Source organism: Megalops cyprinoides, chromosome 9 (assembly GCF_013368585.1).
Source record: "Megalops cyprinoides isolate fMegCyp1 chromosome 9, fMegCyp1.pri, whole genome shotgun sequence".
In the NCBI taxonomy this organism is placed as follows: domain Eukaryota; kingdom Metazoa; phylum Chordata; class Actinopteri; order Elopiformes; family Megalopidae; genus Megalops; species Megalops cyprinoides.
The window spans coordinates 35,673,219-35,695,757 of record NC_050591.1 but is presented as its reverse complement, the minus strand read 5'-3'; the positions used below and the strand labels follow the sequence as shown (position 1 = coordinate 35,695,757).

General features: G+C 46.7%; 1 protein-coding gene across 4 annotated transcripts in view; it reads left to right on the top strand.

The window, feature by feature from the left end:
- Positions 1-22,539, top strand: part of zgc:77784 (uncharacterized protein LOC402947 homolog) — a 75,535-nt gene that overhangs the window by 25,757 nt on the left and 27,239 nt on the right. For all 4 annotated transcript variants that reach the window (XM_036536142.1, XM_036536140.1, XM_036536143.1 and 1 more), the window contains exons 3-7: positions 11,894-12,051; positions 12,936-13,056; positions 13,156-13,294; positions 14,659-14,786; positions 22,154-22,278. In XM_036536142.1, the coding sequence (XP_036392035.1) occupies positions 11,894-12,051; positions 12,936-13,056; positions 13,156-13,294; positions 14,659-14,786; positions 22,154-22,278 (671 nt within the window). The remainder of the gene's footprint in view (positions 1-11,893; positions 12,052-12,935; positions 13,057-13,155; positions 13,295-14,658; positions 14,787-22,153; positions 22,279-22,539) is intronic.

Sequence of the window (22,539 nt, the reverse complement as noted above, 5' to 3'; positions counted from 1 at the left end):
GGTAATTGAACTATTAAGCCGTGTGGGAATATGCCAGGATTTTATTTTATCTGCATCACCTTGTGGATGTTGTGTGTTGCTATAGCATAACTGTGTGTGTGTGTGTGTGTGTGCACGCGTGTGTGTGTGTGTTGTGTTTTGAGCAGGGTGCAGTTTGTATTAACTGCTGGAGCTGGGTGGTCATATTTGGTGAAATCCGGAGCACAGATGGCCGCTCCCACCCTCGCTGCGGTTCCCACACAGGAGAAAGGAGACCCGATTCTCTCCATTCCTCTCAGAGACTCTTGAGATATTAGGCATCGTGTCGACAACCCAGCGAACATTTACGTAAGAGACAGCTTGCGTCTATTTCAGCCCCGCAGAAGTGACGTTCTGTGTGGGGGAGGGAAGTGGCAAAATCAACGAAGAGTGGATTTTAAAAAAAGCAACACAAAGCGTGGCAAATGTAAATAAAAGATGATGCATCTGAAGAAGCCGTCAGGGCTGCCAGGTGTCCACCCACAGGTAGCACAGAGCAGACCAACTCCTGGGCTCCCACACTTTTTTGTGAGAGCTTGGCCTTCTGTTCGGCCTCACAGCACCTGACTCCCTGTCTCACCTGTCCCCCTCTGGTCAGGTTTGCGGGTCTCTCTCCCCACAAGTTGAGAGGATTTGCATATTGTGTGATGTTCATTTGCATAATGCAGATTTGCATAATTTCATGATTCTTTTCCTTGCACTTTACAAACTGAATTAAATTTTCCAAGACCCATCAGGGACCACGTGGCTTTGAGTATCTGATACAAGGCTGTAGAATAAGTGGCTTTTTGACTCCTTGTACCTTTTGGGTCTTGGAGTGGAAAGCTTTGAAAATTTCTTCAAAGTCCTGCACAGTTCTGTACTTGTATGGGTTGGCTCATGATATATTCATCAGTAATGAGTGATGAAACCAAGGTGTAATTGTTTATGTTAAGTTTATTATTAAACTTTTAGACTATTAAAACTAAACCTAAACTAGGCTTTATCTTTACAACAGTATTAGTGAAAATTAACAGAAGGGTTTGATCAGATGATTGTGATCAGATGTTCATTAGATAATCTAAAAGGCCAGTAAGGTTCTATGAAAAAGTACATTTTACACTGCACATTTTACACTGCACTACATTTTTGTCATTTAGCAGATGCTCTTATCCAGAGTGACTTACATAGGTTACAACTTTAAATGTTACCCATTTACACAACAGGATATTTACAGGCAATTCTGGGTTAAGTACCTTACCCAAGGGTACAGCAGCGCCTGAGTGGGGAACCTGCAACCTTTCGGTGTAAAGCCCTGATCCTTACTACAACGCCACACTGCCGCCCTCGCTTTCCCAAGAGTTCATTGTGAAATAATAATTGGCCCTCTCTAGTGGTAAAAATATTACATTTATAACAAGTTCCCAATGTAAATATTTGTCAAATTATGATTTGAAGCTCAAGACTATTTCAGGTAAAAGCTTCTGGGCAGGAGGCCCGCGCAGTAGAATGGAGAGGCGAGGGGTTGTGTGTGGTTCTAATGATCTGATTCCATTAGTGAAATACAAACTGCAAATGTAAACCCGTGCAACCCCCTACGCCGCTTTTAATGCAGTGCATGCAGACTGTTGCTGGATTAGAGTAATCCTCTTGTTTCTCAGGCAGCATTGCTGGGAGCTGCAGTTCTGCATGGCCTGCCGCGTGCGATTAGACCACCTCTGTCATGGGCTTACTGCCGTTACACTCTGTGTACAAATGAAGAATAGCGGGGGCCAGGGGTCGCCCCGAGACTTGCTGTCAGCGCTGGAGGGGCGACTGCCTCCCCCCGGCTTTGTTCTCCATCGATTTGTTTTGGCCTGCTGGAGGAGTGTCCGCAGTTCACTCACAGCGCAGACTCCAGGCCTGAATGAGCAGAGCCGTGGTGCAGAGGTAACCCATGAGCATCAGGGGGTTTTCAAGCGAAATTATCACCAAGGCACTGCTCTAAAAAAGCACATCTAAATATAAATATTTCAGCTGTCATTATTTACTTTTAGGATTTGTTTTGGTACATAAATATCTCTAACATGCAGTCAGGGAGCAAAGGATGTGTAGCTACTTGGAGAAATGAAAGCTGTAGTTCTGTGGCCGCCATGAACCTTTCTATGGCTCCAGCATAAATGATCTTTTCTGGTGCCATTTTAATTTTCCCTTAATGCTCGCACTTTATTACAGCATAGCGGCAGTCCTGAGAGCCTTTCTCTAAACGCCTTAATTTCAGCAGGGTGACCTGACATTGTAACTGACCATCAGAATGTCAAGTCATTTTCGTTAAGCTGCCGTAACCGTTGAGTCACTTTTAACTAAAAGGCATTTATGTTGAAAAGGTGATCAAAACTCATGTGCAACATCCTGTAGTAGTGTATAGAGTAAAGGAAAATTTACTTGACTTAAACATTTAGTGAAGTTGGTGAAAAGTGGCACGCCCCAGTAAGTCTGAGAGTCGTTTTTCTCTGTCAGTGTGAGAAGCGGTTTAGTCATCAGAGCCCACACAGACAGGAGCAAGCTAGCAGCGAGTGCCGTCTGGCTGTTCCCGTGACCTGGCGCAGGTGCTGGGGGGGGGGGGGGGGTTATAATCTTGGGCGACTTGGACTGGCAGCTTAGAGCCAGACACCGAGTCAACACTGAGCAAAACCTTCCTGAGGAGAGGGGCCAACCCTGAGAGGTACTGCAGCAGGGAAGGGGGGGGGGTGTCTCTCTTCCAGAGAGGTGAGCCACCACACGCTGCTAGGGTTCAGGGATTAACCCCTGTCTGGGGGTGGCCGGTGTAGCCCTAATGAGGATGTCTGGGTAATTAGCTCTGAAGGATTACCTGAGCGGGACACGCAGGGCTAGCGTGTGGCTAAAGGTGTTCCATCTTCATTGAAGGACTGTGAGGATGTGTGACAGATTTCACAGTCCTCCGGGCTACAGTTTAGCATGTGGAAAGCCTGTTACAGCTTGGATTGTTTGTGTGTGTGTGTGTGTGTGTGTGTGTGTGTGTGTGTGTGTGTGTGTGTGTGTATGTGTGCGTCCCTGCTTTGAATTTTGGGTGAATTTCAAGGGTACATTTGAAGCAGGTGCAAACCCTGGGTACAGCTGGAGGACGTGGCTTCAGGAAGGGGACGGCCCAATTTCACACAAGCCCCCCCCCCCGGGCTCATGGTTGCCGGGCCAACTGCTAAGGAACCCACAGGCAGAGCCCCAGTTGTCTGGGGGAAGGATAATGAGTCGCAACTGCGGCCCCCGCACGTGAGGCCCGTCCCGTTCAGCAAGGGGTAATTTACGGCTTTCAATTTGTCTCCCTGCCGCTGTGGCTTGTTCAGAGGCACCCGAGTTTTTACGAGCGGTAAAGGGCCTGGAAATGATGTACCTCCACCTTCTGCCTCATCAATCCCCCGCCCTAACGAGGCTCGCCCGGTCGCCACAGTTACCGGCAGGTCCAGGTTAAATACACTGATTATTGTTCCTCTCTTCACCAAACCCCACGCTCCGAGCCTTTTTCGTGGCCCCTGGAGAAGAGAGAGTGGAATATAATGTTACTTTCTGGGAGCCGACGTTCAGGGCTTCTCCCTCCCTGGTTGTGTTGAACGCTCTGAGAAGGACGACCTCTCAGTGCTGTGCATACAGTCATGTTCATCGTTTGTGATGCTCCTGACAGACTGCGTTTTGGTTCTACTTCATTTGAAAGCCTTGTTTACACTGTTAGAATACATTTGACAAGCACACCATCTATTAAGCATGTAGCTCTATTTATTTCTATTCATCATATATTTCAAAAAGATAGCGAGCAGACAACAAGCAGACAGCAAGCAATTAAGTGCGATTTTAGAATTTTCCATCAGGTTGTTTGTTTACCACTTAACAAGCCGTAAATGTGATGTAGAAATTCTACTGTCTGTCGATTTGAGGAATGAAGTTTTTCAGAAAGCCAGAAAGTACCCATCCGGATACAGCTCTTTCTGTGTGATGTGCACCCCTTCCCTGAATGACTCTGTCTGGAACAACCTTTGGCGTGCTGGGCCGGGGCACGTCTCCTCCCATCAGGGGGATTATGTTCCAGGGCCCGTCTCAGAAGGATTTGGGCCAGATGCTTTTCCTCCTTCAGACATGAAAGGCTGGCTGCTTTCAGCGGACAGAGAAGGAGCCCCCAGCTGTTCTCCACTAACTGGGCCCAGGTGACAACATCTAAACGAGATGGACAGGATATAAATGAGAGTGTAGCAAAGAGAAACACCTCCTCTCAAACACACACACACAAGCACACTCTAACACACACATGCACATGTGCATCCATACAGAAGGGGGTGGAAATCATCATTACAGGGCGCTGTCCTGGAGCTGGATCCCCAGGGCAGTACGTGACCCTCCTGCTCTCAGTCCCAGCCCAGCGCTCATTATCCTGAGTGGGCCTCTTTGATCCTGCGGGGCTGGGAGATGATGGGGCTGTGGGGGGGGATCTGGGAGGGGGACAGATGTCCAGGCGGAACGTGGCTCTAAGCGGCTCTCCCCCCATCCCCTCTCCCGAATCAGGGCCCTCATGCTCCTCGACAGCTGTGCAGGGTAGCTCCCGGAGAGCCCGCGCAGATCCAGGGGAGGGCCCCTGTTCCTGCTCCCTGCTCTGTAATTACACCCCACTACGAGGCACGGGTGGGCGAAACACTGGCACAGCCGCACAGCGACTGGCCAGGTGCCCGGGAGTATGATATCATATTTCACACCACGCATCGCAGTTTTTAATCATCAGTCAATTATTGGAAATTAAACATGCTGTGTTTTTTTTTTCCGCTCTATGTCAGCACTGACGAAGTGACACTCCTGGTGTTGTGTGAGTTGTGTAATTTGTTACATAATAAAGATGCCTCTCTAGGATTGATTTTAATCATAACTTTAAGTCAGTCGATTTGACTCAAATCATCAAATCAATCCTGTTGATCTTAGGTTTGCCCACGGTTGTTGAGTGAATTGTAGTTTTTCTAAGTCTGTCTGTCTAAATGCGATGAAAGCTGGGCAAAGGTACAAGTGAGTACATGAGGTCTGGGACTGGATTAAACACAAGGAGCTCCTGATGGCGTTGGCTGATACCGTGTAGAGCTACAGCATGAAAACAGAGACTCTGCTGAAACTCTGTCCTACTCAGAACAAGGCCTCATGTAGCCCAAAGTGTCACTATACCTGACGAAAATTCACTCAGGCAACTCCGCCTGTCCGAGGCAAACGTAAAGTACACTTCCAACGCCATGCGCCGCTCGGTTCTGACAGGAATGTGGAGTGTGCCTTCATTGTCGCTGTTGTATAAGAGGTGCTGCTGGCTGTCTGCTTTGTCCAGGAGGTGCTTTTCTGTGTGGGCAGACCTGGCTTGCAGCGTTGGAATGGTGAAGCGTGTTTTTGTGGCAGGAAGGCTTGTGTGTGTGTGTGAGTGTTTGTGTGTGTGTGTGTGTTTGTGTGTGTGTGTGTGTGTGTGTGTGTGTGTGTGCGTGTGTGTGTCTGTGGTGGGGGGCGGGGGCTGGGAACTGTAAATCTGACGAGATAGAAGAGTGTCCCTTCAGCGATCAGGGAAGCCTAGGGTGTTCCATCTGTCCACCTAAATGTCCAGACTAACCGCGGAATCGATCGTCAGTCAGAGGCCACTCTCCACCCACATGCACTGTTGTTAATCTCTGTGTCGGTGTGTCTTTCTGTCTATCTGTCCGTCTGTCCCCACCTGGAGAAAAAACATAGCTTCTGCTACTGGATGAGACCAAACGTGTAGTAAGGCATTTGCTTTGATTTCTAAGTGGCACACAGTTAACTGCTTGAGTAGATTTTTGTTTTTGTCCCTGATGAATCAGAGTACAATATATGAGCCCTAAAACGAACATCTATTTATGTAATTTTTTTTTTAACAAGACGGTGGTCATCACAGTCATTTTTTTCTGGACTGAATAGGTTTTCTCACGTTGAACACAAGATACAATATACCTTGCCAAATTATTCTGTCCGCTATCTGAAATTGAATGTTGATAACCGGTGTGAAAAGCCAAAAATGGATTTCGAGACGCAGCCGTAATGTTATCACTTAGATGAAACAGGACGAGTGACTGAGAATGACCGAATAACGGGACGATGGCGTGTGCGTCTGCGTGAGCCGGACTCCTGATCGTCGGGCTCCAGGTTGCCGGGTTCCTGGTTGCCGTGCGCGTGTGACAGATTGCCTCGCATGCGGGGGAGATGCGAACAGACAGATTGACAGATGACTGCCACAAATCCCAATGAGAGATCTGAAACATAAACCTTTCAGCAACAACACCGAGACCATTTGTCATTGTCGGAGAGATCTGAATATTTATTCATGAGTGCCGGAAATGAGCACTGCACTCACAAAGGGGGGAAAAAAAACACTCTCCAAAATTTAGATGATGGCTGTGAAGTCCATTTGTAATTAGATGGCAGCCTCCACTTGTACTGAGTATTTATTCTGAATTAAAAACACAAATGATGCATTATGAAAAGCTACACAGGGAGGAAAAAAGATGCATTTCTACATCAAAAGACAGATGACTGTGGTAAGTGGAAAAGCTGTAAATTGTACAGGAGACAGTGGATAACTCGATTTGCATTGCTTCATACAAATTGGCCATTGTGTTATTAGGTTTGGAGTGTCTTTAATTTAAACTAATCTGTACACAACTTCCCCTTGTAATGGATGAAACAGATCCCGTGTCTTGGCTATTGATTCATAGAAATAACTTTGCAGAATTCCCCTAATGCAGCAGACAGGTAGCTGCATTAGGCATTAGGTGGAGCGGACAGACACACGGATGGGTTGTTTACTATGTAAACTACCCCGCTGAAACATTAATGATGTTGCAGGATGAGAAATTGATTTTTGTGTGTGTGTGTGTGTGTGTGTGTGCGTGCGTGTGTGTGTGTGTGTGTGTAAAGCAGCATGTGCTCTGGCGAGGGGCAGGAGGAGTGGGATGGTAGAGGGATTTGTTAGAGATGCCCCACAGAAACAGCCAATGGGGTGAAAGGAGTCTCCCTAATTGAAGTGGGTCGTGGAGGGGGGACTGGGAGGGGAGTTGCATATGCCTGGCGGTAGTCAGCACGCAGGGGTTCCCCAAGGCAGTTTGCCAGGGGTCAGAGGTCAGAGGCTTAACCTGCCAATCACCCCCGGGGCATTATGGGTAGTTGCCAAAGTTTAATCACTCTCCTTGCGGCTTCTCCATTTCCAGTGGGAGAGCCAAGCAGGAGGTGAGGTCTTGGACCCTGGCAGACGACAGGTCACCCCAACCTTTCCATAACCCCCCCCATAGAGCAGGGTGCCTCTGCAAGCACTTCAGACTCCATCCCGTTTTTATCTCATTCACCACTGCCCCCGGGGAGGGCTTTTTTTCCTCCTCCGCATTACCGGAGAATTTGGATGTGAGGCTGTGTGGATGCAGTTGGAAAGCCGGTAGGCCGAGCGGCTCTGTAATTGGAGACCAGGGACGGACCCTCTGCAGCGTATGAAGCTGCACCTCACTGGCCCCCCGCCGCACTGAGCTGGATCCACTGTGGGAAACCGCTGTGAATGGAGGAGTACAGGAGTCTGTGTTCAATAGATCAGATTCAGATCGGATTGTATGCGCTGAACTCTATTCTATAACGTAATTTTAACTCATATGCTCACATGGTTAGGTGCCTTTAAGACATCCAACCTCAGCGTAATCAATAATAATCAATGAGAAGTGTACATAAATTGGGTTATTTGCAGCTATATTTCTGAAAAGTAGAAGGACAGTAACAATAACAATACAGCACTCTCCTGCTGCTCGAGAAATCCAGCGTGGGGTCGAAGCCTAATCTTACAGCTCACGCACGTCGTCACCTGTGAAGCCCTTTGTGTGTGTGTGTGTGTTTATGTTAGTTTTTTTTCTTCTTGAGGCAGCGACGGTACTGAAACAACATCACATTATTCTGACATTTTGAGAAATGCCGTCAACCCAGTGTGGGTGACAAGCGTCCATTAAAAATTAAAGTGACCCCCCCACCCCCCGCCACCCCACTCGTAATATCCTGCTGTACGTGTAACAGGGTTCACTGTCTGGCTTCCTCTTCATCAGATGAGTGAGGCACATTAATCAGGCTGGGCTGTCCCCTCCCTGCTGGGGTGACATTGTGGGGACATTAGCTGTGCTATTCATCCCTAATGTCCACACCCTCCCCCACGCACACACACACACACACATACACACACACACACGCGCACACGCATATGCACACACACACACACACGCGCACACACATACACACACACACACACACACACACACACACACACACCCACGCGCACACGCACACACACACACACACACACACACACACACACACACACACACACACACACACACACACACCCACGCGCACACGCACACACACACACACACACACACATACACACACACACACACACACACACACACACACACACACACACACACACGCACGCGCACACGCATATGCACACACACACACACACACACACACACACATATGCACACACACACACACACACACACACACACACACACACACACACACACACACACACACATACACACACACCCTCCCCCACGCACACACACACACACACACACACACACACACACACACACACACACACACACACACACACACACACAGGCTTATACCCAACTGTCAATTTCACCCCCTAACCCAAAACCACACATATGTACACACTCTCTCTCTCAAACACACACACACACACACACACACACACACACACATATATACAGGCTTATACCCAACTGCCTGTTTCACCCCCTAACCCAAAACCACACATATGTACACACTCTCTCTCTCAAACACACACACATATACACACACACGCACACACAAACACACACACGCACACACACACACAGAGTAGTCTCACACGCACTCACTGACAGAGCCAAACACAGGTGCACACACATTCCCAGATACACTGTGACTCACATTCTCTCGGGGTGGGTTTTCTACCACAACCACTTTAGCTCTTTGCTCTTTGAAACAGAGCTGCTCTGTGACCGTTTAACTGACCTCAGTCACTCTGCCTCTGACACCATCACTCCGCAGTGACCTCTCTGCCTGTTTCCAGCTGGAGAAGAAAGTGGATGTGGAGGTTCACCTCAGCGCAAACGGCCTCTTGAAAAACAGGCAGATGAAACCAAAATTAGCACACTGTGTTCAGTGCCCACAGTGTTTGGCTCCCTGACTGTGCTCAGAAGGAAAATGTAAGCCATGCCACGCTGGGAGAGTTTCTCATGCATCAGGTTAGCACCAGCCTCCGAAGGGTAGGTCCTTGAGGACATTGTTATTCCCCAAAAATCTCTGTAACAGTGGAGCCCCTTTCTGCTTCTGCTGCAGGGCCGTGATGAAGCTGCAATGCAGTAAAAGGCCTGATTTACTGAGCTGTTCTCTTTTTTTGAGGGTTTTTATAGGTTTTTCTCCTCACGCTTATTAAATTCGCCTGTGACAGACACTCACTCAGAGTGGCAAACAGGTCGACACACTGACCGCTTTTGTCTGGAGCTTGAAGTTTGTGAAGAAGGTGTCCTGTGTGCTTTTTGGCACCTCATTTAGGCACAGAAACTAGCTCTTACAATTTGATGTTGATCAGTGGCTCACTAAACAGCCTTGGAATTAATAATTAATAATGATTTATGGGTCATTCTGTAGCAGTGTTTAAAAAAATGACCTTTTTCCTTTACGGCATTTTATAAATGGAACCCATGACTGTGGTTTTGACTAACTCACATGGAACATAGTTCCAAACATAGATCGTGCATGCCTCTCATGTCATATTTGCTTTTTTGTGTATTCATATATTTATGACCATTAAATTTAAAAGCCTCTTCAAGTATACATGCAAGTCTATATCTGCTATCCTTGAATTTCTATGAATGTATAAAAAACCTATATATATCCTATATATATAGAAATTCTATGTATATATTCTATAAAAATCTACAATATGTGTTTAGAAGCAGGCAATTTTTTTAAGAATCATATTGAAATATTGAATATTCAGGCTCAGGAGGAGTGCTGAAGCCATTAAAATAAAAGCATAGTCATCGCTGGGTTATTTGAGGTCTGTGACTTATTTATCACTGAGTCTGGTTTTCAGCACTGTCCTGCCTCTGGGGCATCTCAGGAAGCCCCTGGCCGTTGCTTCAGAGTCCACTGGAGTGAAGGAATATTGATATCGCTAAACCAGCTTTCCTAATGTGTCGCACGCGGCACTGCTCTGGTGCCCATCTCTCGATAAATCATTTCCGTGCATCAATGTGTGATTGTTAAATTGCAGCCGCTTGCAACTTCAAAGACCCACTTAAGGCCCGTGGAGTGCAATAAAAGAAATGTCTCAGTCTAGGGGGAAAAAAACAGTAAAACTAAAAAAAAAAAAATGAAATAAGTTTGCTGCCCTAAGCTGAAAGGATTTGCTTGCACTGACAAATCGGTATTGTGGACATGACACGTTGAGAGGTATGGAGGTGCCTCCAGCCAGATCCGATCCCTCCTGTGGTTCAGCTGCCTTCCCGCTTTAATTGAGGCAGAAACTATAGCTGCGAGCTTTGGCTTCAGCAGGGTTTTGTTGTGGTGGAGAGCCTCTGCCGGGCTCTCACCTGCGAATTCAAAAGCTTCAGCTTTAGCCGACGACATGAAAGAGACTGAAAGAGAGCACCTGTAGATGTGGCTGGGCTGGGAAGACTTTGTGAGGTGTCTGTTGTGGATGTAGCTGGTTTGAAATGCCCACAAAGCTCTGGGGGAGGTAGGGGGGTGGTCACTGTGTCCTTACTTGGCCCCAACTCCTCCACGAGGCCACATAGAAGCTGCCGTTACAGTTCACCTGGGGCTGAGTGCTGAAAAGGAAGTGCTCGGGGGTGTACCTGAACGTCATCATTTAATATGCGGTTACATCTGATTGCGGCCCTCTGGAACACTCACAAAGCAGTGGAAAATGGGCCCCTGGGAAAGTGTCCTGTTGGCCGTCCAGTAACAGCCAAGCTAAGTGACTTCCAGAGCAGAGCTTTGTGCTTCTGGCTGCTGGACGCCGTTGCTCTCGGTGGCTGTCTGTACCAGTGCAATCTAGGGACAGGTTCCCTTCATTAAGCTCCGCCCATTGTAAACCCTGCTTGGTGATCGCCATGGAGATCAGACAACATATGTAAGATAAGATGGGGGATGGGGATGAAAAGATGCATTAAGTATGGTTCGCTCTGAGACATACAGAGCAGACAAGAGGAAAGTAGAGAAACACAGATGAAGATGCTGAGGAATCTGATAGCCGACAGTAAATCAGGGTTCAGTTTGAATGCTTTGTTGATGGGAATCAGCCTCGAATGTGTGTGGAGGCATGGAAAACAGGCCCCAGGAGAGGGGGGTTGGGGAGAGAATGTCCGTGTCCGTTTGCACCCATTGTGAGTTTTCATGCAAATCTAACGTGCGCGTGTCCCCGGAAAGCGTGTATCATTCAATTATTCATCACCCCTGTGTCAGATTGAAAGGTGCTAAAAAATGCATGGGTGCTCACAGGTGAAACAACAGACAGGCAAATAAACAGAGGAAATGAGCTAATTGAGACCATGGGGAGAGACAGGGGTGGTGGGAGGTATCGCACAGAGATGAAAAATTGAACAAGGACATACTCTTGAAAGGTTTTTTTTTTTTTTTGCATTTCCCTTCTTGGGGCCTTTTTTGCTTTCAAAACCCAGAGAAATAAACAAATCACAAGCAGAGTGCAGATTGCTCTTTTCCTGTTTTTGTGGAGGAAAACACGCTGTGGCATTTGGTGAAGCGAACATGAATTGGCATCGCGTCTCACGCCGGCCCCCTCTCTCTGTCCCCCCCGCAGTTCTTCGGGACGACTTCCGGCAGGCCCCCAGCGACGTGCTGGTGGCGGTGGGCGAGCCGGCGGTGATGGAGTGCATTCCGCCACGCGGTCACCCCGAGCCCACCATCTCCTGGAAGAGGAACAATGTACGAGTGAACGACAAGGACGAGAGGATCACAGTGAGTCATCATCATTATTATTATTATTATTATTATTATTATTAGCATTAGCATTTAGCCAGCGCTTTTATCCAGAGCCACTTACATAGGTTACAGTTTTTACATGTTATCCATTTATACAGCTGGATATTTACTGGGGCAACTGTGGGTTAAGTATCTTGCCCAGGGTAAAGCTGCAATGGCTCAGTGGGGAATTGAACCAGCAACCTATTGGTTATGAGTCTTGCTCCTTAACCACTATGCTACAGTTTAACCCAACATGCTGCACTGTTGACCCCTCCCCCCCCCCCCCCCCTCGTCCTACAGCTCTGTCTATGTTCTGAGCTCCTGCTTTTTTTAATGGATAAAGGTGTGCTCCTCTTGGTCATGTTTTGGACTTTGATTCAGAAAACAATCACTTTGGACTTGCGTTCAAGCAACAGTGGAATGCAGGAGTGAAATAATGAGTTTCACTGCATGTTGTTCAAGGCACGGAAAAAAGTTTTTAATGAACAACATCAACAACAACAACAATTTGACTGCAAAGGTCTTTGTCTGGTCTTCGCCTGGTCTCCAGACAAAGACTTCTGCTGACGAAATATCTCTGTTTTTTTTCATGAAATACCTTTGGGAGAATCAAACAGTGAGAGGGTACTCATTATTTCAGTTCTGTTTTCTACCATGTTACACCCAGCTCCTCTGAAGTGCTACTTTGCTGGATGTGTGTATGCACGGTTGCCTTAAGCAACCAAAAGCTTAAGCAAATGTTGCAGCAACAGAGCCGTTTTAGAAACAGGTAATGAGCTGGAGTTTGAAGCATGCTCAGACTGTTACGATCTAAGGTGAACTTTCGAAAGAAACTCGGCCCAGTGTGGTGTTAGCGTGCTCTTGGGCCTGTCTTTCAGATCCGAGGTGGGAAGCTTATGATCTCAAACACCAGGAAGAGCGATGCTGGGATGTACGTGTGTGTGGGCACCAACATGGTTGGGGAGAGAGACAGTGACCCCGCGGAGCTGGTGGTGTTCGGTGAGCTGCTGATCGGTGTTCCTTGGGCCCATCTGACCGGCCTGTGTCTGACTGTCCTCTTTGACCACACCCTTACGATGTTGTCCTTACTCTGGACAGAGCGGCCGGTGTTCGTGCGGAGACCGGTGAACCAGGTGGTGCTGGCAGACGACACTGTGGACTTCCTGTGTGAGGCGCACGGAGACCCCGCCCCCACAGTGCGCTGGCGGCGGGAGGAGGGGGAGCTGCCCCGCGGGAGGTGAGACTGACTGACTGCCTTTATTTACTGATTGACTGACTGACTGACTGAGGCCTGTATTTACTGACTGACTGACCGACTGCCTTTATTTACTAACTGATCAACTTACTGACCGACTGCCTTTATTTTACTAACTGACTGACTGGCTTTATTTACTAACTGACTGGCTGGCTTCATTTACTAATTGGCTGACTGTCTGGCTTTATTTACTAACTGACTAACTGGCTTCACTGAGTAACTGGCTGGGTGTATTTGGTGGTAACATACTGGTTTCACTTACTGACAGGCTGTCTTGATTGATTGGCAGGCTGAGCAATAAAATTGTTGCTAGTACCATGTTTGCAATATTTCCTGTCTTCCAGAAAAGTTTATGCTGATGATAGAAGTGAGTATTACTATCAGTGAAAGTGCCTGCATTTTTAAGAGCTGGAGCTGACATGGTTTTAAAAAGAATGTAGTGCTATGTATGGCATTTTTATGATGAGGCTTGCCCATAAATAACTTTAATATGTATTCAGATTCTACAATTAACTACTTCCAGTGTATCTCTTGTCAGGGAGAATTCATTAGTAAGCATGTCGCTACAGTAACAGTAAAACTTCCATTTTTATTCTGGTGTGAAAGCCGAGTGGATTTATGTGCAGACAACACAGCTTGAATTCAGAATGGCCCCGTGGAAATATTTCACCCTCACCGAGTGTTTGTTCTGAATTTATGAGCAGTTCTGGTTTTGATCTGCTGGGCCCGCTTACAAATGTTTACATAAGTGATCTGAATACAAGTTCCAGCTATCAATCAAAATAATAGCTAACTTTCACGTTAGTTCAGTGCAAGCCATATCTCAAGCCTAGAACCATATGGTATGTCCTGTTATCTTTTCTTTCCTGAAAGTAAACTCACATTCATCTCCTATAAGAAAGACCAGCTTTTGCCACTGGACAGGGACATCACTGTGGGCTCTGTTTGGTCACTGAAGAAAGCAATAGAACTGGATAGTGGGCATCAGAACAGGAGAGTCAAAATAGAGCAGAAATTTGAATATTATCACTCAAGCCCCACAGACCTAGGGCAAAACCCAGAACTAAAACAAGAACCAATACCAGACCCAGAACCAAGCCCAGACTCAGACCCAGACCTAGACCCAGAACCAGTAGGAGAATCAGCCACGGGTCTCCCGCTGAAGGACTTTCTGCTATTAAAGAGTGTGTTTTATGGGTGAGATGGCAGGAGGAGCTATCAAAAGGCAAGCTGTACACCTCCCTATTGGCTGAAGGCTCACCCTGATTTGAAAGTCACTCTGTGTACAATGCATTCTGATTGGCTGAGTGCACACCCCGATTCCTGTGTGTTTCCTGCCTCTGCAGATATGAAATCCGCAGTGACAACAGCCTGCGGCTGACACAGGTGCGAGCGGAGGATGAAGGCACGTACACCTGCGTGTCGGAGAACAGTGTGGGCAAGGCCGAGGCGTCCGGCACCCTGCAGGTGCACGGTAAGGCACCTCACACTCACCTGTACTGGCACACGCCTGCCTATTCACTCTGTATATCCACACGATCTGAAAAACACACAAAACGGACATGGGCAGACCATGTAAAACGAAACCTTTGTTTGCAACTTTGTTGTGTTTGATTTGGTATTTTTTACTGAATGTATCATTAGGTACATACACCAAGAGTGCCACACGTTTCATTGGCACAAACAATAGAGCACATTTTTTGAAAACAAAAAAAATCTGTGAATTGTCACGTATTGTCATTATACTGGAGGTGTTAAAAATCTCCAATGGTGTAAAAGAATCCAGTGTCCTGTGAGCATTATAGTTTATTTATAACAGCCAAACAATCAGAATCAAAGCAGTGTGTTATAGGACACAGCGGCGTGTTAGGCCCCTTTCCGCAGTCTCTCGTCTGAGTAAACTGTGTGGATTATTCCTTCTGACAGCTGTTGGGGAAATGATTTATCTGAATAAACTCACAGAGCACAGTTTTGGCGCCAATGGAGCACAGCAGTCGGAGTGAACTGAAGGCTCCCGGGGTGGCAGCTGGAGAGGGTCTGTTTCAATTCGGGTTGGCAGCATGGTGCGCTGGATGAGAAGCTGGGTTTGTAACCCAGGGGTTCCCCCTCCACCAGATGGGGTCCCTGGTGGGTTACGGAGCACAGTGCTCGTTTTGCTCTCAAACCGGGATCTTAATCTGAACTGCGTCTGTAATTATCCAGCTTCGGATAATTGCTCAATGGAGCAAACGCATAATTGTTTGCTCCATTCGGTTTCTTTCGCCCATCTAAATGGCTTTTATTCCACGCATCATTCCTTCTTCAGATTTGCCATTACCCATGTAGATTCACGCTTAAGGCCACTTGTGATTGTATTGCTTTTACAGTTTTTTTTTTAATTAATTTTATTTCTCTTTTTCTTCTGCTGCTCTGCCTGCTTCGCAACCCAACCCGTCTCATATGTACTTCATCTCTCTCCCTCTCCTGCATTCCCCTCCATTGTAGTGGGTCCATCTTGTAAGTAACCATCTCATCTCATCTCATCTCATCTCTGCATGAGGGGCTTCTGGGAGGGGGGCAGAGATGGGGGGGGGGGGGGGCGTCGGCTGTGTCTTCGGGTCGTTGTAATGGAGTGTTTACTGCATGCTGTGATTTATCAGCCGCTGGTGGGAGGAATTCACACGTCTCAGATGTGTCACTGTTTCTTATTGAACTTACGGTTCGGAGAGGGGCTCTGTGCCAGCCCAATCCAATCGGACGAGGGGGTCTTTGTTAATGAAGTGCCTGTGAGCGAGCCGCTCGAGCAGGGGGATGACTGCCGCTGACATGCAGGCCATCGCTGAACGCAAACAGGCCCTGACACGCGGGGCGGCGGCTCTGAGATGCACTCGGCCTTATTGGATTAAATGAGGGTGCAACGTAGCCTTGTGTGTGTGTGTGTGTGTGTGTGTGTGTGTATGCGTGTGTGTGCATGTCCTTGAGTGCTGACATGAATTACAATGGGCTGTGTATCTTCAGCAAGGCTGGAGTGACCTGTACCATTCACCAATGACCCCCAGCTGCACTCCTCATCATTTTTAAAAAAGTGTCTGTCGGGAGGGGGGGGGGGGGGGGGGGGGGGTTTGATGTTGGGGGGCTGGGGAGGAGTGCATTGGGGAGCACAGGCAGCCAATTCAGTGAACAAGGAGACACGACAGCCCTGAACAATACCCCAGAGCCTGGAGCTGTCCCCATCCAGACTGCCTTCTGCCCTGCACCATCAGGGAGAGGTCTTCAGCCCGCCCACACACAGAGCTTTTGCGTGCTTTAGCACCCATCGGCATTGTGTGCCTATCGATTAGGCATCTGATTTAACAGCCAGTGATCATAACCGTCTCTTTGTGAAGCTGTCGATTATCAGAAGGCACATTTATTTCACTTTTACAGTCCTGTTTATCAGATTGCGAAAGGAAATGTCAAGCTATCATGGCCCAACAATGCAGCAGTCAACAGTTAATGTAGAAAAGAAAGAGAGAAAGGAGTCTGTAGGTCTCAGAATGACACAGAGAGGGAAATACCATGAACATATGAGCTCGACCTCAGTCGTGGGTTTCCAGGTGTGCTCTGCTAATTAAATGGAGGTTGAATGAAGATTTGTGTAGCCATCTATTGTCCATGGTAAAAGCTGCCAGTGCAAATGAGGCCTGGAGATGGAGAGAATCTCGAGAAGTGGGGAGGATCATCATTAGTTTTGAAGCAAGAAGGAGCCTTTCTTGTCATTACCGCCCCAGTTTGTCATGTAATGTTACATGCTCACACCTTGCATCCTGTCCTCTCTGTTAGAGTGTGTAAGCACTGGAAGACGGTGTTGATTGTAAATTCAGGCACACATTATACGCCATCTTTGGGCTTACGAACTGAGAGTGCGCTGGGAGAAGATTGCATAAAAGCTTAAGCGCTTTTTCCGTGTTTGTGAAAGTGTTACATACCAAAATGCAAGTAATTTAAATTTAAATTTCAGTAATAATATCATTGAGTTTATATTTGATTACAAGTGACAGCCTGTACATTGTATTTTATTGACGGAGATTGAAAAATAGCAGCGCTTGTGTGGATTTATAGAGATCTATTGATAGGATCATGATTTGAAGATTGAAAGCTTGCCTCTATATTTTGTGGTTTTCCGTTACGAGTGCCTCTAATGCTCATGCAGTTAACCCCTTCGTTTGTTTATTCCCCGAAGCTCATATTAATTGCGTGTCGAGTACTTGATGTCTCTTTGAACGCACATCCACAGTTTTCTCTTCAACACTGTTGTCTGCAGGGGGCAATTACCTGTCACTGCGGCTGTTTTTGAAGCTTCAGCGCTTTACTGCTCACCAAAAACGCTTTAGTGTGGTGTGTGTGTGTGTGTGTGTGTGTAAGCTTTACTTTGGAGTATGAACAAGCTTTAGGGTAGTGTGTAAGCTTTACTTTGGACTATGAACAAGCTTTAGTGTGGTATATGAGCAAGCTTTACTTTGGAGTATGAACAAGCTTTAGGGTAGTGTGTAAGCTTTACTTTGGACTATGAACAAGCTTTAGTGTGGTATATGAGCAAGCTTTACTTTGGAGTATGAACAAGCTTTAATGTGGCTTATGAGCAAAGTGTTGTGTGGTTTTGGAGGGAGGCTATGTGTGGTGTGAGAGCACTGATAGTATGGTGGATGAGAGGGTGAGAGACCATCAGTGTGGTCCATGCGCAAGTTTTTTCACAGATCATGAGCAAGCTTTTATGTGATTTGTGAGCAAGCTTTAGTGTAGTATATGAACACTCCTTTATGTAGGTTGTGAGCAAGATTTAGTGTAATGTATGAGCACGCTTTGTGTGTCTATGCTGCAAGCTTTGTGTGGTGTATGAGCAAGGTTTTGTGTGGCATATGGGCAGGATTATTTGGAGCAATTGGAGTCTGATATTTGGAGGAGCTGAAGCAAATTTTCTGAAAGGTCTGTTACCATAAGCAGCATGGGTTCGGGTAGGGGTGGGGGGGGGGGGGGGGGGTGGGGGACGACGACGATGCCAGGCTAAGACGAACAGGTGGTGCCATCCCATCTGCCATTCCCAGTAATCTGCCCGACTGGTGCCACTTACCCTGCCAGTCAGACCCGTGCCCCACAGCTTCCAAAACACCAATATCCCAGCATGCCCTGCTGACACATCTGCCTGGATACAAGGGAGTAGGGCTGTAGGTTAAAGACAGATTAATTTCTTTAATCTTGGAGGAATTCCCAGTTTTGTGGGCCTTACTTTATTTATTTATTTTACTTTTCCAAGGCACTTTTAGTGGTGTGGTATTGCACAGTGAAGAATTACCTTCCTGAAAATGTGAAGCAGATATTAAACATTATATCCCCAGGAATTCTGCTGTCTAAACAGTATTTGCTGTAAGAAATTCTTATGTCTCCAAACTGTTTGAATAGGAGTAGACCCGAAATTTTCTGAACAATTTCCTGTATATTTCCCTATTTGTGAATATAGGCAATGCATAATACTGTATAGATGTTTAAATAAGTTATCTTTGAGCAATCAATTTATCTCTGAAATATCCAGACTAAAATATAACATCTGTATAGCATGTAAAATTTGCACTTTGTGCATGCAGAGGAAGTATACTGTCTATCTCTGCTAATCCCGCTTGCACACAATTGGTGCTGCCTGTTCAGAGGTTAAGATGACAGTTCGTACTGCCGTTTAATCGTGAGTCATAGCTCGAGGTGCGTACACTTCCCCTTTTTAGGTAATTACATGCACTGCATAAATAGCGAGCATTACGGCCAATTTCTCGAGCATTTCACGGGTTGCATCAGCCCATTGGAGAACGTGATGAGATCAATAGGCAGGAAGCCCTGGAGACAGAGATTGAGAGAGGCAAGAAGCGGGACGCCTGGCTCTCTGGTGTGGTGTTTAACCTCCCTGCCGGCGGGTCAAAGTGTGACCGCAGGGGGTATGTTTCAGTGTTGACCTCACGGGCTGGGGTGAGACCACCGACGTGACCTCAGGACATCATCTTCACGACCCCTGCCGAGGACCATTTTGCTGTGATTTATTCTATTTGCCTGAATGATGTCGAGTGATATTAATAACATGATGAAACATGCAGATTCGTGCCTCTCTGTGTGGTGCAACACCCCAGACCATGTCTTTAATTTCACCTTTCGGTTACGTTATACAAACTCAAAGCCTGGACTGTGACTTTATAAAAATGATTTCAATTCCACTTCGGCTTTTCAGAACTTGCTTGATCTTATTCTCATTTCCCTAAAAACTCCCATATTCACATAAAGCTGCAAAATATTGAATATAGCATGAGATATGGAATTCATTCTAGATAGATTAATAAAGCAGCGATTTTAGTTTTAGGCTTGTGTGTCATTGATGTAATAGAATACTTACTACTGTAAAGTGAACAAGTATATTGTTGTTTTTTTGTTTAGTTGCCATTGACATAATCAATGACAATACCCAGCTGTAGATGCAGTAAAGAGATAGAAACAGTTCCTCTAAAAGCACTAAAATGCATGTTTGGTTGCACATTCAGGAAGGCTCTCATTTCAAAGCTTGCTGTTACCGATATGGGGTGGATTGGGGGTAGCTAGTACATGTGGCCTATTGATGAAGAAAAAAATGTAACTCAGGCCCCACAAATTTAATGACAGAAGGTTGATCATTTGGACATTATGGATGTTAGGGTCGTGATCCAAGGGGAGTGATTTCAAGTATTTTTGTGGCTCTTCACTTGTATGAAATCACTCTGGACCTGGAATGGGGTGGTAGCCAACTAAATCCCTGCAGAATCAAGGCAACCAAGGCAAACCAAAAAAGGCATTTCGAAAACCACATTGTGGATGGGTTCTGTTAATGTCAGCAGCTTTAAATGTATGTAATATTACTTATGTCAACGTTATGAGACAATAGCAAGACGTTTGCACAATGTGCAGTTGTTCTGCTGCTGGTAGATACAGCCTTAATGTTCCAGCAGAGTGTCTGGGTGGAGCCGTGCGCTCGTTTAATTAAAAGCACGGGTGAGATGAGTAAGGACGGGGGGAGGATGATAAATCAATTTGCCGCTGAAGGTTAAAGGTGACATCATTACACATTCAGATGCTGGTGAAAAAGGGCAATCACCCGACGCCTGATCAATACCAATCAGCCGCTACAGGAGAGAACGCCGCGTGTGATGGATTGTTCCGGTGCGAGGCGAAGGTGGGTGTGGCCTTTCAACACAGGCACGGGGCCTCCAAAAAAGAGACACCTGGCCCTTTTTATGGATCACAGGGGTAACCTCTTGCCCCTGGTTATCCCTGTGCCAGCAGGCATGGCCTTGCCGCTGGGCGGGTGCGGTGGAGGTGTTGAAGGACCTCAGAGTTGTCCTGTACGCAGGGGCCTACAGGAGAGATAATCCCCCAAGATTAACATCCATCAGCCGTGGGCATTGATCGCAATCACCGGGAGAGCGGGGGCCACTGAGGACCCACAAAGCCCCGCTTAATGAGGGCCTCTTCAAAGTCCTGAAGCCACATTGTCATCATCTGACAGGGGCAGAAGAGCCCTGCCTAATTAGCCCGTATCTCCCTCAGAAAAGAGGCCCCTAGCTCACTGCGCGCCCGGGACCCGGCGTTGTAAACGAGGGCAGCTCTGAGGACGAACGCACTTCGGCCTCGTCCCAGCTCCCTCTCCCCCACGCAGATTAATTCAGCATAGCTCTGTAATTAAATCTGAATGGGCACAGAGGAAAGCTGCAGTGAAAGGGCCCCCTTTTTATAGCAGAGCTTCGCAGCATAGCAATAAATGAATGCATTAGGGCTTTTGAAAATGATTAATTGGTACAATGGACAGATCAAAGCCCACCTGTGGAGAGCTCTCAGAGTATCGAGTGCGGTGCTCTCACGACGTGCTGTGTGCGAGCCAGACTTTACTTTGTTAACATTTTGCGGGCTTTAAACCCCTCTGAATTGATCACTCGTGAAAGGAGAAAATGCCCTTATTGAGTGTGGTTTCTGATGGCCTGGTGAGGGAAATGTTATCTAATGCTGTCCCAAAAACAGCAAAGAGAAGTCACACAATTAACTGTGTATTCACAGAACCATCAGAGAAGAGGAGAGACCCAGGACATAGTTATTGGTCATCTGCTTGATTTATTGATCAGGACTTCAACCCAATACCCACAGTAGAATTACACATGTTAATGACTATTTTCAAAATAATAACGAATATAAGCTATAAGGGGAATTTGTTTAAGAGAAGTAGCTGGCCTAAACTAATTGTGTGGTGTGTGTGTGTTGTGTCTGTTACCCGGTCCTAACACACCACCCCGCATTACCGTGGTGATCATTGTTCAACAATTTTGAGGCACCAAAGCTCCTGTAGTTTGGCTCTCTGGGTAAATCAGCAGCAGTGTCTGAAAGAGGCAGGCTGTACGGTGTATATTTTCGGCTGTGCTTATCCTCTGCAGACACCATTTGGGAGGTTAGAATTAAATGGCATATTCTGACTGTCGGCAGAAAGTGGCATTTCGAGCTGCTGGGCTTCAGAGCTGTCAGATGTAGCACGGCATAGCATTGTTTCTTATGGCACCTGTGTGAGTTGTACTTTCTATATATAGCGAGTCATTTTGGAAAGTAGTTTTATAAGTTTAACCCATTAAATACAAAGACACTGCAAAGAGTGTCCTGATGTCAGCAATTCATTTAGAAATAATGATAATAATATTAGTAATATTAATGATACTAAACATCCGGTAGGATTCTCAGTCCTCCTCAGTCTGTGCAAGGAGAGACAGGTTGTATAAACATGGCCGAACAGCTCTCCCAACATCCTGCCTAATCTGGTCCTGCTTCCTTCAGTTCCCCCACAGATCGTTATTCGGCCACGAGACCAGATTTCTGCCCCGGGACGCACCGTCACCTTCCTCTGCGGCACCAAGGGGAACCCCCCACCCGCCGTCTTCTGGCAGAAAGAGGGAAGCCAGGTAAGAGTGATGTCACTGAGAGAAAGATGATGTCATAAGGGGTACTGTGCTTGCCGTATGTGAGTGTGTCTGTTAAAGAGCTTGGTATTGGCAAAGTGGGATCGATGTTGAAATAGGTTGACTGTTTACTCCAAAGCCCCGACTGTTTTTAGAATGACTTTCATTGAAGGAGCAAAATGCTCTTCCCAGCATTACGTAAACCCGGCCTTTTTTATGTGTTATTTTTGCATCTGAGCACCCAGCAATCATTGAGATCAGTCA